The sequence below is a fragment of the Camellia sinensis genome, chromosome 13 (genome assembly GCF_055761805.1).
Source record: "Camellia sinensis isolate YWXY chromosome 13, ASM5576180v1, whole genome shotgun sequence".
In the NCBI taxonomy this organism is placed as follows: domain Eukaryota; kingdom Viridiplantae; phylum Streptophyta; class Magnoliopsida; order Ericales; family Theaceae; genus Camellia; species Camellia sinensis.
Window position 1 is genome coordinate 104,143,579 of NC_138973.1, and position 17,991 is coordinate 104,161,569.

A 17,991-nucleotide genomic window follows, 5' to 3' on the forward strand; every position below is an offset into this window, starting at 1 on the left:
AAACTCAGTTTATAGTGATTTAAAAATATGAAATATGTTGAATCAAACTTAAAAATTTATAAAAATTGATCAATATTTATTTTAAAACCCAATAAATATGATCATGGAAAAAAAATTTGTGTATCGGTAAGTTTTTTTCAAATTGTGCGAAAAATAAAAAAATTCATGGTTCCGGTTACCGCAACCGTTACACTACGGTCTTTACACCCCGCAACCGCAACCGCGCCACCGCCACCGTTACGGCGACCGCAACTGCTTTTGAAAACCTTGCTTCCACCTCTCTAATTGAGTAATTAAAGGAAGGTTACATTTGTCATTTCATAAGGCCGTCCCATACGATTCGCGCCAGCAGGAAAAAACAGGTATTTCTGTTATCATCACCTCCACATGACCCTCTCTCTTCACTTCCCTCCAAATCTCTAAAAACACACAAAAACCCATCTCAAAACTTCCTTAATTATTCCATTCACCACCACCACCACCACCACCCCCACCCCCACCCCCACCATGTCCACGACCACGACCACGTCTTCCCAAATCATCCACCACGCCACCGCCTTCATCTCCGAAACACTCTCACAAGCCGACCTCCGCCACCGCGTCTTCTCCGCCTTCACCAATAAAATCCCATCTTCCAATCAAATCATTCTCAAACCCCTACACCTTGCTGCTGAAACGCTCGAAAACGCCATTTCCACCTCAAACCCCTCAATTCGATCCTCCTCTCTCCGCCTTGCGGAAAAGCTCCTTGTCTCTTTCCCTGAAAACCCATTTTCCTCTTTCCTTCTATCACTAATTCACTCTCTTTGTCACCGTCCCATCGATGCTTCACTTAGCCTACTCGATGTTTTCTACATTGACCCTTCTTTAGCTAGATCGGAAGTTGCACCTGTTGTGTTCGAGGAATTGTTTCTTATACATTTTCTTCCTGTTTTTCAATGGTTCAATGATCATAGATCGAAAATTTTGTCTTCTTTATCGCAAAATGTTGGTTACAATTGTGATGATAGCTCTATATGTGATGACTCGGTGGTTTTCTCAAGCACGAGGTCGTTGTCGCAGATGAGTGGCGATCAAACTTCGGAGTTGAAAGAGTTGGAGAGAGATTATGAGGAGGTTCTTGATGAGAATTGCAGGATTTTTGCTGGGTATTTTAAAGAGGTTTTGGCAAACAAAGATGGAAATAGGTTAATCGACCCGCCATCTGTGGTATTGGAAAAGACTGGAAAAGGCCATAAATCTGAATATAGCAAAGATGAGAAGATCAAAGCTGGAGAACCTGGATTGAAAAACGGACGGTATAATGTAATGCTTTATTTTCTTTAGTAGATACTGTTACTATCTTTTCTCAAATTCTCTGTTTCTTTATCATACAGCCTAAATTGTTTAATAATATTTTGTTTGTTTGGGCGAAAAATATTTTATAATGAAAAATATTTTCTAAGAAAAAATATTTCCAGAAAAAATATTTTTCTATATTTGGTGGTAGTAGTGGCGGAACGAAAGAGGAGGTGGAGGTTGTGGCACGGCGGTGGAGGTGGTGATAGCGACGGTGATGGTGGCGGTGACCATAGTGATGGTGGTGTGGTGGTGGAAGTGATACTGTAGTGATATTGGTAAGATTGTAATCCGGAAAATGATTTCCACTTTTTAAAAGTGAAAAACATTTTTTGCTCAAATAGGTTTGTTTTCCGTTAATTATGGAAAATATTTTTCGTTAATTTTTGTTTTTCATTATACCAAACACTAGAAAATACTAAAAATATTTTTCGGCAAAGTTGTCCAAACAAACGAAGTGTATAAAATAATTTTAAGTGACTAAAATTTTAAAGTGCAAATCCAGTATGCAACGTTCTCATTTTGCACAGCATGGACTTGACAAGAAATTTTAAAAAAATGTAGGAAATGATATATGGGGATACGTTCAAAATATATACTCCATTCGTTTTAAAATATTAGTTTCTTATTTTATTTTTTATCGTCCCAAAATATTAATCCATGTCAAAAATCAAAGACCAAAAAAATATGAATTTCTTATTTTTCTCTTTTAAATTCATCAACATTAATCAATGTGTTTGGTTTGAGTTTTTTGAATTAAGTTTTTTAAAAATTGAGTTTTTTGATTTTCGTGTTTTTTTTTAAATTTTTAGTGAATATTTTTAAAATTTTAAACATTTTTTATTTTTATTTTTTTAGATGCACCTTACTTAGATGTATCTAAAAAGTAAAAAATTTGTGAAAAAATATTTTTAAAAATTAATAAATACATAAAAATATAAAAAATGTACTGAATTCTCGTATTTTTTTTTAATTTTTGGTATTTAGTGAATTTTTAAAAGGTTTTTTTCAAATTTTTTTTTTTTACTTTTTAGGTATATTTATGTTAGGTATGTCTAAAAATTAAAAAAATTGCTCAAAATATTAAAAAAATTCAGTAAAAACAAAAAAACACGAAAAATATGAAAGTAGAATTTTTTGAAAAGTGTTTTTGAAAAATGATAACTAAACATGCTGAATATTTTTGAAGTGTAAAAATTATACTATCAAAAGTTAGTTTTGAAAAGTTAATATTTTTGAAATGTAATAATTGTACTACTAAAAAAAGTTGAATTTTACAAAAGTGACTAATATTTTGGGAAGGAGGGAATAATTTTATATATTTATTATATTCCATTTGTGAGGACAAAAATTATTATGTCATATATGTGAGAATTTAAGTCAAAAGTCTAAAGTAAGAGAATAGGTATAAATTTATATTAATCTTTTGTTTTTGTTATTGGATTCCAAGTTATTTTATTTAAACTTGTAATGTGTTTTATGTATATTTAAGTATTGGAAGCATCCAACGAGTATTGTGTCAGTGTCTCACATGACACATTAGCTTCTTAGAAAGGACTGTGCTTCTTAGGCTATCATCATTATTACTTTTGTACTAAAATATGAAATTCTCTGAAATGGCATAAGGGGGTTGTTGCTTTTATTAGGAATATTGTTATTATAATTGATTTTCAATTGGAGTTAGGTTCAAATCTTCTTTGTCCACGTTATGTGAGTGTCTTTGTTCAGTTTCTTCAACGCAATATTGTTATTATAATTGATTTTCAATTGAAGTTAGGTTCAAATCTTCTTTGTCCACATTATGTGTTTGTTCGGCTTCTTCAATGCATTGAATAGAAACCGTGTTTCCTCTGAATGATGAAATTCGACATTGTTTTCATATGCTTTAGCTCATTGAGAAGTTCTAGTTTGACTTTGTCAAGCAAGAGAAATTGTGAAAGCTATTGATCATATGGGTTTTTTTTTTTATTGACAATGAAATTTATGACTTGCACAGCATTACACCTTTCTGGACCATTTGATCAGCAGGTCATCTTTGATTCTATATTACAAACGTCAGTTGGCACAATGCATTATATAAATAAGTCAATATATTGGGTCCATATAGCTGTTTGGATTTGTACTCATTTGATCCACTTGACCATAAACAATCAGCACTATGAACATGGGGCACTTCCTTAATGTAAAACAAATGATATAAATTTTTTAATCATCCAAAAGCAATTACTTTATTTTACTTTAATTTTAAATAATCAATTATTATTATTATTATTATTATTTTATTTTATTTATTTATTTATTTTTTTTTGCCCACAGAAGGTATATTGTATAACAATTCCTAATTGTTTAATTGTTTGTCTTTTTTTTGAACAAATCACTTTCCAATATGTTAGCTTAGGCCTCGTTTGGGAACAAGCTAATTTAGTAATTTTTTGGCTATTTAGCTAAAAAGGTTGGTAAAAAAAACTTGTATGTTTGGGATGACTTTTTGGCTAATTACGAAAAGATGTGCAAAAAGTAGAGAGAAAAGAGAATCTTTGACTTTTTGGTATGAGTTGTTGACTTTTTGACTAATTTAGTAACTTTTTGACGAATTGACTAAAAAAATAAGTCCACATACGCGGCCTTAATTTTCCATTTGACCATTTCTCATCCTCAATGTTTTTCTCGTTGACTTTTCTCTTGTATCCTCTAGCATTCGCATTTTATGACACAGCTATGAGGGAATTGGTCTGGTTAACTCATCTTCAATGTTTTTGTAAACTAGAAACATTGAAAACATTTCAGAGTCAACCGAAGTTTCTCTGAATTCAGTTTGACAATCCCAAGAATGTTAACTTTCTTTCGATTTCCTGCAGCCAATGTGGGCTGAAGGAGAAAAATCAGTTGAATTCAACCGTAGTAGTGCCAAAAGCCTATCCCAGTTTCCATCTTTCTATCCCGAAAGAGTCTCTCCAAAAGTCTTTACAAACCAAAGATCTTCTAGGAAATCAAAAACGTTACCAAAAGATGATTCTGACACCGAACTCGAGCCTTCTTCTGACGACAATTTGAGCGATTACTCTTCTTCAGATTCTGATGCCGAAATAGAGGTAATCGATACTAACTAAAATCAGATATCTTCCACGGACTGAAAAACCTATGCCATTCATTAAGTCAAATAAGTTGCTCATGTGTCTTATAGGAAAAGAACAAAAAATCATCATTGTTTGACACTAGACAAAGCCCGTCCCAAAAACAAAAGCAGCCCATTTCTGCAGAATCAAGTGGGTAAGTAATACAAAATACGCTCATTAAAATTACGTTGCCTTCTGCACTATCTTATATTTGGATTTTTCATGTTATCAGTTCTCCAGATCTTCTCATGGCTGAGATTGATAACCCACCCGGTGGAGAAAAACACACACCGCCTAAGGACTTTGTCTGTCCCATAACTAGCAACATATTTGGTGATCCTGTGACACTTGAGACTGGTCAGACTTACGAACGTAAAGCAATCCAAGAATGGCTTGAAAGAGGAAACTGCACGTGCCCAATTACACGCCAGAAGCTGCACAGTACTCAACTGCCTAAAACAAATTATGTACTTAAACGTCTCATTGCAAGTTGGCAAGAACAGAACCCCACTTCAATTCCCGTCCAATCTGAGAATTCACAACCAGAAAGCAAACCAGTTTTTAACTCGATGATGCGGTCAACTTCTCCTAACAGTGTTATAAGCCAAGCCACCATTGATGGCACAGTTAGTGAGTTGCATCTAGTCATTACTAACCTTTGTATGTCAGAAATTTTGAAGGAGTCTGAAATGGCAGTACTTCAAATTGAACGGTTCTGGCAGGAAGCCAATATGGAAGTTGAGATTCAAGCTATGCTCTCAAAACCTCCTGTTATTAACGGGTTTGTGGAGATCCTATTCAATTCTGTTGATCCTCAAGTCTTAACTGCAACAATTTTTCTCCTGTCTGAGCTTGGGTCGAGAGACGGTGCCGTGATTCAGACACTGACCAGAGTTGATTCTGATGTGGAATGTGTTGTTGCTCTTTTCACGAACGGGCTCTTGGAAACTGTTGTGCTGATTTACCTGTTAAGACCCTCCTCCATAAGCCTTATCAAGATGGACATGGTGGACACACTCTTAACAGTGATTAGAAATAAAGAAGATGATATGATTAAAATGTGTATGAAGCCAAAAACAGCGGCAGTGCTTTTGTTGGGACAAATATTTGGAAGTGCAGAGGAGATTAGTTTATCTGAAATTACTAGGAGGGTGATTATGGGGAAAGTAATTGAGAGTATTGTTGCAAGCTTGCAATCCGACTGGGCAGAGGAAAGGATAGCAGCTGTTGGTATCTTGTTGAGATGCATGCAAGCGGAAGGCAAGTGCAGGAACAGCATTGCTGATAAGGCTGAGTTGGCTCCTGTTTTGGAGTGTTTCACGGGGGCTAGTGATGGAGAGCGGTTTGAGATAGTTCATTTTCTCTTTGAATTAGTTAAGCTGAATAGGTACTTTTTTCTTCAATTTGTATCACTTCCAATAATATAGACTTCTAGCAATATGAATGACCTATTGTGATTTTCTTCAGACGGACATTTAACGAGCAAATCCTCCATATCATAAAAGATGAAGGTACTTTAAGTACAATGCACACCCTCCTCATATATTTGCAGACAGCCCTCCAAGATCAATGCCCTATTGTAGCTGGTCTTCTTCTCCAGCTTGACCTTCTGGTTTGAATTTTTCTCTCCTTTCCCCTTCTCTCTTTCTCTGATAAAATGGTTTGTAGCAGTAATTTAATCAGTACTCTCTCAATTTGTAGGAGGAGCCAAGAAAGATGAGCATATACCGAGAAGAGGCAATAGATACACTTATTTCATGCCTAAGAAATTCTGACTTCCCTGCTGCTCAAATAGCAGCTGCTGAGACAATTTTGGCCCTCCAAGGAAGATTCTCTTCTTCTGGAAAGCCCCTCGCTCGGGCTTTTCTTCTTAAACACGGAGGAGTTGACAAAAGTCATAAATATGTTATGAGAAAGGAACAGCTTAGCACGATGTCTGGAGAGATTCAAGAATCATTGGTTTGCTTCAACTATTCCATTTTGCTTCCATTTACTATTGAAATCTTTAGAATTTTTGTAGATGTTATTTTATATTAAGGCAAATTATACCCATGGTCAATTGCATCAGTTTTCCCCTTGATTTTTAATGTTGTGTCAATTTAGTATAATTGAAAACATCTGTTAAGAAATTATACAAAATGAAGGGCAAAATGGTTCATCCAAAAGGCTTGGATGATTTTCAATTGGACACTAACCCATTGACTTTGTAGAGTATGAATGGACTATTTTACCCTTTGATTTTAGTCCAATTTTTAAATTGGACTAAATTGATACAATGTGAAAAATTCAAGGATAAAATTATTGCAATTAGAACTATAAGGATCAAATTGACACAAGAGGCAAACTACAAGGACTACCAGTGTAATTTGCCCTTTATTTTAGTTTTATTTTCTCTTATCCTTTATTGTTTCATTCATGTTGTTTGTGTTTCCTAAATAATTATATGAGAGATCTTTTCTAGTTCCTACTAATGTCTTTTTTGATACTTATATTTTCCACCTACAGGAAGAAGAGAAAGCTGCTGAGGAGTGGGAAAGAAAAATGGCATTTGTTCTTGTCAGCCATGAATTTGGTCTGGTGTTTGAAGCTTTAGGGGAAGGCTTAAAGAGTAGATATGCTGAGTTATCTTCAGCATGCTTTGTGTCAGCCGTGTGGCTTGTACACATGCTCAATGTTCTTCCAGACACAGGCTTACGAGGAGCAGCCCGTGTCTGCTTGCTTAAGTGCTTTGTATCAACATTGAAGTCTGCAAGGGACACTGAAGATAAAGTCCTTTCCATGCTTGCTCTGAATAGCTTCGTACATGATCCTGGTGGGTAAACAATTTACGGAATTAAGTAAAAAAAATTCTCCAAAATTTTAGTGTCAGATAGTTGAATATATTCATATAGAAATACTAATGGAAGTCTATTGGATTGAATAATTTTTCCCTTGCATTAAAGGGATGGTGTTTTGACAACTATTTGAATTAAGATCATACCTGTTTCTTTCATGCCATTTGAAGCAACAATACCATTTGTTAGCAGAGTCATTAAAGTTGTGTTGTGTAGGGATTTGTGGAGGGGAAGTAAATGGGAAGGGAAAAGTAACAAAAATTTAAGCTAAATGTTTGTCATTTTTCCGTTCTCGTTTATTTTTTTCTCTACAAATCCTTAAACAAATCCATGATTCAAACACATCCTTAAGGAAACAACCATTCTGAAACTTGAGTTATCTCCAAAAAGGAAAATGATTGTAGAAATGGTGGGGGTGAGGGTGCTCATTATCATTTATTGTCATGGGATCAGATCTGTCTACCTAAGGAGAGAGGGGGCTTGGGGGTTCGGAGGTTGGTCTTGTTCAATTTGGCCTTGTTGGGGAAGTGGTGTGGTGTTTTGTGGAGGAGAGGGAGCGACTTTGGAGGAGGGTGGTGGTTGCTAAGTTTGGTATGGGAAGGAGGGAGTGGTGTTCAAGAAGGGTGGGTCATTCTCATGGTTGTGGCTTACTCTCCACCTACTTAACCTACTTAAACCTACTCCACTAAACCTAACCCACTACACCACTACCACCTCACCTACTCCACTAAACCTAACCCACTACACCACTACCACCTCCACTTCACCTACTCCTTACCTACTACACACTCACCCTCTTCTATATATAGGAATCATGAATCATTGTAATAGATATCAATATAAATATCAATCAATAATACAATTCTCTATTTCTCTTTATAGATTAAATTTTCTACATGGTATCAGAGCAAGGTTAAGCACTTAGTATTTTTCGCTTCACCGGCGGGCGGCAACCTCGCCTTGGCCGCCCGCCGGACCTCAACCTAATCTGCTAGAATTTTCTACACATACCTTGAAATTTCTTCGAGTCCACCACCATTGCCCCTCCTCTCACTGTTGTCCTCCCATACACCACCGTCTCGGTCGTCTTCATCTACAATGTTGCAGTGAAGGATCTCAAGCGTGGTTTTGTTGCATCCAACTCAAAGGATGATCCAGCCAAGGAAGCTGCAAATTTCACCTCCCAGGTTATTATTATGAATCACCCAGGTCAGATTGGTAATGGGTATGCTCCAGTTCTTGACTGCCACACCTCCCACATTGCTGTCAAGTTTGCTGAGATTGATCGTCGATCTGGCAAGGAGATTGAGAAGGAGCCCAAGCTCTTCCGTGAACATGCTCTCCTTCCTTTTACTCTTGGAGTGAGGCAGATGATTTGCTGCTGTAACAAGATGGATGCTACCACTCCTAAGTACTCAAAAGCAAGGTATGATGAAATTGTGCAGGAAGTCTCTTCCTATCTGAAGAAGGTTGGTTACAACCCTGACAAAATTCCTTTTGTCCCCATCTCTGGTTTTGAGGGTGACAACATGATTGAGAGGTCCACCAACCTCGATATGATTACACAGCCCAAGAGGCCATCAGACAAGCCTCCTCTTCTCCACATTCTTGATAACACCAACAGCAACAGTTTGACGCATTTATTAGAGAAAAGGTCCAAAGGCAGCTCCTGTCAAAGCTGATGCTCAGTAGGCTGTACCACCTATTGAAGTGCCAGCACTATCCTTGCACATGGGGGGCACCCACTCATTTCTTTATTGTTTTCTTTTACTCACCCATGTGACCCACGATGCAACCTATACTTTTTCTTTTCTTTACACTCTTGTTCCCCACTTTCTTTATTATATATATATATATATATATATATCTCTTTTTATTATATTATATTAAAAAAAAAAAAAAAAATATCTTCATCTCTCCTCCGTTTGATTTCCAACTCCATTATTTTTATTTTTATTTATTTTCTCCAAACCACTTTCCTTATTTCCTCCATCTTTCATTTTTTGATTTCAAATATATTTTTATTATTTTTTCTTTATTTTTCTTTCACATTCTTTTTAATCTTTTTTCCAATTCCCTTCATACCATATAGCTTTGCACACTAAATCATATTTTATTCATCTCAGGGATCAACCCCGATCACAATTTTACACAAAAAAAAAAAAAAAAAAAAAAAACCAACAAACAAACAAACCACCACAACACACCCGCACCCACAGTGGGATTTTTCTTCTCTACTCTGCTGCAGGTCTCTTCTTCTTGCTTTTCTCTTGGGTGTCCCTTACCGGCGCTGCCTCCATACTACCCACTCCACCGAGCACGTTCACTCCACCCTGCTCCTCCACTACAGCATATGGTGGACCTCTAAATCGGAACATCACGGTAGCCTTCCGCTTCAGCTCCTTGTTTTCCGCCTTCAGCACACTTATCTCTGCTCGCGCATCCTTATACATGCGCTGGAGCAGAGCCAATTGGCCGTTTAAATGTTGCACCTCATTTGTCCTACTCTGCAGCCGGTGCGACAAGTTTGTGACTGCCGTCATCGTCTCCACACAGGACTTCAAAGTATACTGATTGGCTTCAATGTCAATTTGCACTGCCATTTTTTGCTCAACAGACCGCATAGGAAAGTTCAACGGAGCAAACCCTGGGGCGCTTGGTTGAGGTTCACTGGCCCCCGCACCAGTTATCTCTCTTGTTGACTCGTTAAGGTCTGGAAAGAGAGTGAGCAGACTACGGGAAGACGAAGCCATTTTCTGGACAACAGAGTGTTACAGAGTGTCTCTCTCAGAAATCTCTCTCAGAAAACAGAGTGTTACAGAGTATCTCTCTCAGAAATCTCTCTCAGACAACAGAGTGTTACAGAGTATCTCTCTCAGAAAACAGAGTGTTACAGAGTATCTCTCTCAGAAATCTCTCTCAGAAAACGAAGAGTTTTTCAGAGTTTTTCTAGCAGGTTTTTGTCTCTGCTTCCAAGCCTCAGCCTCCGCTTCGGTTTATAAAGACCATGACAAAGAGGCCGATACGCGTTCTGTCGATCACGTGCATCGCCGCGTGTCTGATGCACCTTTTGATGGCACGCCTTTTTATGGATTGGGCACGCCTTTTGATGGCACGCCTTTTGAAAACATGGGCACGCCTTTTGATGGCACGCCTTTTTATGGATTGGGCACGCCTTTTGATGGCACGCCTTTTGAAAGATTGGGCACACCTTTTGAGGGTGCGACTTTACAAGGGTCCGACAAGACTCTGTAAACTGTCCCGACATAGATTCCGGTTAGTTTCTACAAGGGTCCGACAAGACTCTGTAAACTGTCCCGACATTGATTCCGGTTAGCTCCTTCATGGGTCCGACAAGACTCTGTAAACTGTCCCGACATTGATTCCGGTTAGCTCCTTTATGGGTCCGACAAGACTCTGTAAACTGTCCCGACATCGGTCTGACACTGTCATCCAGTGTCCTCTACACCATTATGACACCACCATACAGTGTCCTCTACATGGTTATGACACCCCCATACAGTGTCCTCTACAACGTTATGACACCACCATCGAGTGTCTTCACCAATGGTCTGACACGACCATACAGTGTCTCTTATCCTCTTTTATTTTTATGTATTTTCTTGTTTTGTTACTCTCTCCAAACTCAAGTTGGTTAGTTCCTATCCCCCTTGAGTTTGCGGGGGGCTGTTAAAATCCACCTACTCTCCACCTACTTAACCTACTTAAACCTACTCCACTAAACCTAACCCACTACACCACTACCACCTCACCTACTCCACTAAACCTAACCCACTACACCACTACCACCTCCACTTCACCTACTCCTTACCTACTACACACTCACCCTCTTCTATATATAGGAATCATGAATCATTGTAATAGATATCAATATAAATATCAATCAATAATACAATTCTCTATTTCTCTTTATAGATTAAATTTTCTACAGGTTGGGAGGTGTTTTCGAGGAGGGTGAGGTTGAAAGTTGGTGTGGGGGATAGAGTTCGTTGTTGGCGAGATAGGTGGTGTGGTGACTTGTCTTTAGAGTTTCATTTCCTTTTGATCTTCGCTATTGCTGCTGATTGTGAGGTGTTGGTGGGTGTTGTGAGGGTTGGGGAGGGGCAATCTTTGGTGTGGAATGTGCAGTTGCGTCGCAATGTCTAGGATTGGAAGCAAGATCAGTTGGTGAAACTTCTGGGTTGTTTATATGGTTTGCATCTTGGAAGGGTAGGTCAGGATTTTGTGGTTTGGGATTGTCCTAGATCCAAAGGTATTTTTACTGTGTCTTCATTCTATGGGGTGCTTGTGCAGGATGTGTATGCCCATGATGTCGCTATTGTTTATCTGTAGAAAGGTGTTTGTGTGTCGGGCTCGCCATCCAAAGTTGCATTTTTTGTTTGGATAGTGAGCTTGGGGCGTATCTTGACTATTGATAATTTGATTTGTCGTGGGCATATTTTGGTGAATTGGTGTTGTCTGTGCGGTAGGGCAGTGGAGTCGGTTGACCATTTTCTTATTCATTGTCCGGTCTCTTCTTGTCTTTGGATGGTTGTGGTTGCAGTTATTGGTTTAGTTTGGGTTCAACCAGGTTTTGTGTTCGCAGTTGTGCACAATTGGGTAGAGGGGAGGGTTGGGAGGAGGCGTTGAAAGGCTTGGATTCTTGCTTCGCACTGTTTAATTTGGTTGATCTGGTTGGAGCGTAATAGGCGGATGTTTCAAGGGGTGGCTCACTCCATTCCTTGGTTAGAGAGGTGGCTTCTTACAGTTTTGTATAGTTGGGTGACATGTTTAGTAGATCTGAATGTATTGGCTTTTTTAGATTTTGTGGAGAATTTGATTTGTTAGTTTGGTTAGGGGATTTTGAAGCCATTTTTGTATTCTTTGCATCATCTTGATGCTTTTTTAATAAAGTCTAGTTATTTATCCAAAAAAAAAAAAAAGAAAAGAAAATGATTGTAGAAATGGGCTAAAATGTCGATTAGCAAAAACAGAATGTACCAAAAAAGTAGAGGTTCATTAGAAGAAAAGTAGAAATGAGAAAAAGGAAAAGGTTATGTCCTCAGTGTTCTAGACAGTGAAGGTGATATCTGCGTAATTTTTTATTGGGTTAATTAAACTTTCCTTCTTTAACTATCATTTGAATATCACCTCACCCCCTCAACTTTAAAACTGAATATTTGAGCCCCTCAACTATCAAAAACTTTTTGGAGGAGTGAAAGTGAAGCAATTTTGAGGGGGGTAAGGTGATATTCATTGATAGTGTTTATCTGGGTTTATTTGGGGGTTAAAGTGTAATGAACCTTTTTCTTTTTTCTTTACTTTTTATTTTTTATTTTTTTTATGATAGAGTTTATCTGGGTTTATTTGTAATAATCCTATGTCTTTACCTACATCTGTTTTGGGATCCTATTTTCTAAAAAGTACAATTCTCACACTTGACAATGTAACTTCCAGAGGGGCTGCGTGATATAACTTACCACATGAAGGATATTTTAAAAGGTCTAAGAGAGCTCAAGAAATCCTCCACGATGGCTTTAGATATGCTCAAAGTTTTCGCAGAGGAGCGTGACTCCAGTACTGTAAGTTTCTTGTACTTCATTAAAAACTACTTCGAAAAGAAAAAAAAAAAAAAAAAATTGAAGAAGAAGAAATTAACCTGGGGCAATATTACATTCTTTTGCAGCAGGACCTGTGGAATCATAAAGACTTAGTTCAAGAAGATTGCAGCGTAAATGGAGAAGTTCTGTCAGTAGTTTACTTCAGAGACAAGATATTTTCTGGCCATTCAGATGGAACAATAAAGGTAAATGAGCCAGCCTGTTAGGGCCCGTTTGGTTCTGTTTTTAAAAAACTGCTCTTGAAAATTGTTTTTGGTAGTTAAACTTGAATGCATTTTTCGAAAACAGAATCATAATTGTTTTAATGGACCCTAATTTCATGGTTTCAGTTTATATATGTAGGCTTGTGTGTGGGTCCTAGAATCCTGGACAGGTTGCGTTACATTATAGAAAATACCTATGTTTATATCCTCATGGTTTAAATTGTGAATGAAAAATGCTTATAAATGAAACAGATATGTTGCAGAAGACACATGGGATGTGGTAGTAAGAAATAATAGGAATTTATTTAATTTAACAGGGCATATAGCCCTCAATAGAAAGTTTTTTTTTTTTTTTGAACACAAGATTCATGAATGGCAAACAAATTTGCATCAAGATATACGGTTACAATAGTGCACTACAAAACAAGGCACTAAATTTTGATCCGATTGAAACTTTTTACTAAACATTGAAGGTGTGGACTGGTAAAGGTAGCATTCTTCATCTTATCCAAGAAACTCGAAAGCACACCAAGGCAGTTTCTAGCTTGGCAATTCTACAGTCAGGAGATAAACTATACAGCGGTTCACTTGATAAGACTGTGAGGGTATGCTATAGTCTTCCTGCTAACAAGTCTTGATTTTATTTTCTTTTCTTTTCTCCCCTTATCACTCAATTCAAACAGGCTGCCAAAGTTTCTTATCTGTTGTAACTAGGTCTGGTCGATTGGCGGTGAAGTTATGCATTGCACACAAGTTCATGATATGAAGGATCAAGTTCATAATTTAGTAGTTGCCAATAGTGTTGCCTGCTTCATTCCACAAGGAGCCGGCATCAAGGTATGATATACCGTTATCCATCCATTTGCTGCTAATTGTACTATTTCTACATTTAAACCTCTAAATAGAGTAACGGAGGATGGTTTTACAATCATTTTCATAATTGGACTTTTTACTATTGTTTTCTGACTTTCACAATTATTCAACTTTTGGGAGCTAATAAGCACGGATATTTGTAAGAAGGCAATGTGCACGACACACTTCTTGTACACTCTCGGACATGTGTCCAATACTCTTTTTTTCCATGTCCATAATTAAAATAAAATAATTTTGGACACGTGTCCGACAGTCATTTTGAGATGTGTCTGCCACTTCTTGGCCATGTCTATTAGTAACAACTAAACATGAGACCAACACTTCTTGACCATTTTCTAACACATGATTTTCAAAGTTAATTTTCTTATATTCTTAGAAAATGTATAATTCTTAAGAAAAATCCTATAGAAGTTTCACATAAATTTAATGAAAATAAAAAAGATACATAAAAGTATTGGCAGATAACTTAAAAGGATGAGGGAAATGTTGCAATTATATATGTTTGCTATAATTTGTTTGATTTTTATCTACTATGGTCCAGTGGTCTAAAAATTCATGTAAAAGAATTATATACAAGATTTATGTAGTATAAAGTAATTTTTTATTTTGTATATATTATGTACATATGTAGCTATATGATATAATATATTCCTAGATAATAGAATATCAAGATATAATTATTTGTGGTGTGTCTTAACCGTGTCTATAGCCTACTTTTTGGAATTTTCTGTTTCTATCTGAGATGGAAAATTCCTATATATTATGTACTATGAAGCACGGATACTTCAAAAAGGGTGACGTATCCGTATCGGATACTTATCGGATACCGATACTCCTCGGATACTCGCGGATACGTATCAGATACTTCTTAAAAGTATCAGATACTTCTTAATTAATTTTTTATTAATTTTGAAGTATCGGATACTTAATTTTGAAGTATCGGATACTCGAAGTTATATATTACTTATAATATTTTGTTTAGTTCTTTGATAAGAGGAATATAGTGAGAGTTAAAGTAATAGAATTTGTTAAATTGATGTATCCTTGTTGTCTCTCTCACTTCTCTCTCGCTTTTTCACTCTCACGTTTCTTCTCTCTGCTCTCATTCTTTTTTTGGTGTTGGCATGTAAGGATGATGTTTAATTTGCATTTGCATTTGCATTTGGTTTTGCTTTTAGTTTTGGATATTTTATGAATGTTTAAGCACTTTTAGGTTAATAGGAATCCCTCTCCTTATTTATTAATTTACTTTAAGTTTTATTTTCATGCATATTACATTATTAAAATTATATAAAAAAAAAAATTATGAATGTATCCCCGCTGTACCCGTATCGTACTTTTTCAAATTTTGACATATCGCCATATCCACATCCCCATATCACCATATTCGTATCCGTGCTTCCTAGGCCATCATTGATGACTTAAAAAAGTATATTTGCTGAAATTTTTATTTAAGAATGGTTTTTTGGTTTTAGCTAAGGTCTTGTGATATTCAATGATGAAGGGGAACAAGTTGAAGCTATTGACCTTGAAGACTCTTAGTTTTATAGGAATCTTTCTTCTTTATCAAGTTGTCTTTTGCTTTAGATTTTATTTTTATGTATGCTGCATTACTAAAAATTGTTAAAATAATATTTTTTATAAACGTATCCCCGCCATACCCGTATCCTAATTTTTCAAATTTTGTCGTATCGCCGTATTCGTATCGTATCGTATCCGTATCCCGTATCCGTATCCGTGCTTCCTAGATTATGTACATATGTAGCTATACAATATAATAAATTCTTAGATAAGAGAATATTAAGATATAATTATTCGTGGCGTGGTTGAATTGTGTTTTTGTCCTTCATTTTTGGAATCCACGTCATCAACGTGTCCATGTGGTGTCGTATCCATCTCCCATATTTACGCTTCATAGGTTCGGAGAATCACTTGATTATACCCAAGAAGCCCTTGCAGTTGTTCCTCATATGAACAGGCTGAAGTGCCATACTGAAACATTGTTTTGTTCTTGCATATGGTTTGTAAAAGTTCAACAAAATCATGCATCTTTGAGCTAAGTTGCTTTCCAAAAGAAGTCAGGAATATGTAACTGATTTATGTAGCTTGCTATATTCTTCTATCAGATGCACTCATGGGGCGGAGGATCCAAACTGTTAAATCCAAACAAATCTGCAAAGTGTATTACCCTTCTACATGGGAAGTTATACAGTGGATGCCAGGATAATAGCATTCAGGTATCAAAATTTTATCTACATCCGTTACCTCAGTTCATGTTCTTTCTTTTTCTTTTTTGCGTGTTAATTTTTAAAATTTAACTTTCTTGAGCTTCCAGGAGATTGATTTAGCCACCGGAACACTTAATACAATTCAAAGTGGCTCGAGGAAATTACTGGGGAAAGCAAATCCCATCCACGCATTGAACATTCGTGATGGGTTGCTATATTCGGCTAGCCCTTCCTTGGATGGAGCAGCTGTAAAGGTACTGTTTATCTTCAAAACATAAAAACAAAAACGGATTAGATACAAAATTCTGTAACCTCCCAAAGAACAAATTCTAAAGCTAACTGAGAAGTAGAATGTTTTCACAGCAGCACGTACATAAAACTTCAAACTGATCTCTTTCATAACTTTTTTCGTTTTTATGACTAATAATATTTGCTTTTTTACGTGGCAAAAGATATGGAATGCTTCAAATTACAGTATGGTTGGATCACTACCATTGACATTGGAGGTGAGGGCCATGGCGGTAAGCTCAGAGCTGATATATTTAGGGTGCAAGGGAGGGACGGTGGAAGTTTGGTGTAGAAAGAAGCATAATAGAGTAGAAATGCTACAAACCGGTTCGAATGGTAGAGTTCTTTGCATGGCCCTTGATGCCGATGAAGAAGTCTTGGTTATCGGAACATCTGATGGTAAAATTCAGGTAAAATGTTCCTTTCATCTCAATATTCCTAGCGGAAAATATTATGTAAAAGACACTGTTTCAACATCAGCTGGTTTAGCAATTGGTTTTTTGTTGACTTTTTCCGTTTTTAGTCAACTTTTCAAAAACATTTCCAAAATACATTTCACTTTTAAGTCCTACTAGACTAGAAGACCCTAAATATTAAAAAGAAGAAAGTTTGAAAAAATCCATCACATTTCTTGTCTTTAGTGTTTTTTTTTTTTGGGGGGGGGGGGGGGGGGGATTTAAAAATAATAATAATTTAGTTTTGGATACTTCTAGACTAGAAGGACCTGGAAAGAAAAAATCTTGAAAAAACTTTTAAAAAGTTCATCAAATACAAAATAGATTGGGAAAAAAAATGTTGCTTTTTTAGTATTTGCTAAACAGAGTTCATATTATAACAAGCAGTGATGACAACAATAAATAAATGCTGAACTAACTGATGGAGCATTTCTCTCATTGTGCAGGCATGGGGACTGACCTAAATGAGGATGAATAACACATTTTTGAAAGCTCGATTGCAAACTTTAAATCATCAATTGACATTCTTTGGATCCTTGAAATAAGCTTCTCCAATGGGGAGATATTTTTGAGAAGTGTATGTAGTTCAAAATATTGACAATCTTTATTCTTTCTAGTCACATTCTATTGAACTATAATGCCTTTTTGTACCATTGTATAGAAACTGACTTATATATACACAGAAATAAAAGAAAGTGATTGAATCTTTATCTTCTATTACATGTTCCTTATTAATTTGATTTTCGTGTTATTGGAATTTGTGTAAGATGGAGTTGTGCAGTTGAAAAACTACAGAGAGAGAGAGAGAGAGAGAGCATGCAATGTACAATTTGGTTAGCATCAACAGAGAACTGAATTTTAGTACTTTTTTTTTTTTTTCTTTCTGGTATATTGGTGATAGATCCATCAGTACACCATTTGCTTTTTTGTAGTTTAGAAACTTGTCCCTTCAGGGGACATTCATAGTGAGGGAACTCTTCTCTTTTTAGGCTGACGAATGGAGGCTCCTGGAGTGGTCCTTTGAATTTGAATTCC

At 36.5% G+C, this 17,991-nt stretch overlaps 1 protein-coding gene across 2 annotated transcripts; it reads left to right on the forward strand.

Annotated features, from left to right (window-relative positions):
• Positions 1-403: 403 nt before the first annotated feature.
• On the forward strand, positions 404-17,673 carry LOC114279327 (putative E3 ubiquitin-protein ligase LIN). Of its 2 annotated transcripts, XM_082903056.1 has the most exons (15): positions 404-1,305; positions 4,197-4,430; positions 4,523-4,608; positions 4,687-5,841; positions 5,922-6,066; positions 6,156-6,413; positions 6,960-7,266; positions 12,746-12,870; positions 12,975-13,094; positions 13,586-13,717; positions 13,827-13,949; positions 16,112-16,222; positions 16,321-16,467; positions 16,666-16,911; positions 17,403-17,673. In XM_082903056.1, the coding sequence occupies exons 1-15, from the start codon at positions 508-510 to the stop codon at positions 17,418-17,420; spliced, it is 4,005 nt and encodes a 1,334-aa protein (XP_082759182.1). In that variant the 5' UTR covers positions 404-507; the 3' UTR covers positions 17,421-17,673. The 2 variants fall into 2 exon arrangements, 1 of the variants encoding a protein (XP_082759182.1); XR_014349347.1 differs by lacking the exon at positions 13,586-13,717 and having other exon boundaries at positions 452-1,305; positions 13,796-13,949.
• Positions 17,674-17,991: the final 318 nt, after the last annotated feature.

What these genes read in the sequence shown, in the direction of transcription:
- LOC114279327 (XM_082903056.1), top strand. Translation starts at nt 508, where the DNA reads ATGTCCACGACCACGACCACGTCTTCCCAAATCATCCACCACGCCACC. An exon ending in GAATTAGTTAAGCTGAATAG is followed by an intron (nt 5,842 to 5,921) that starts GTACTTTTTTCT and finishes GATTTTCTTCAG; the next exon opens with ACGGACATTTAACGAGCAAA. An exon ending in AGGAGCGTGACTCCAGTACT is followed by an intron (nt 12,871 to 12,974) that starts GTAAGTTTCTTG and finishes ATTCTTTTGCAG; the next exon opens with CAGGACCTGTGGAATCATAA.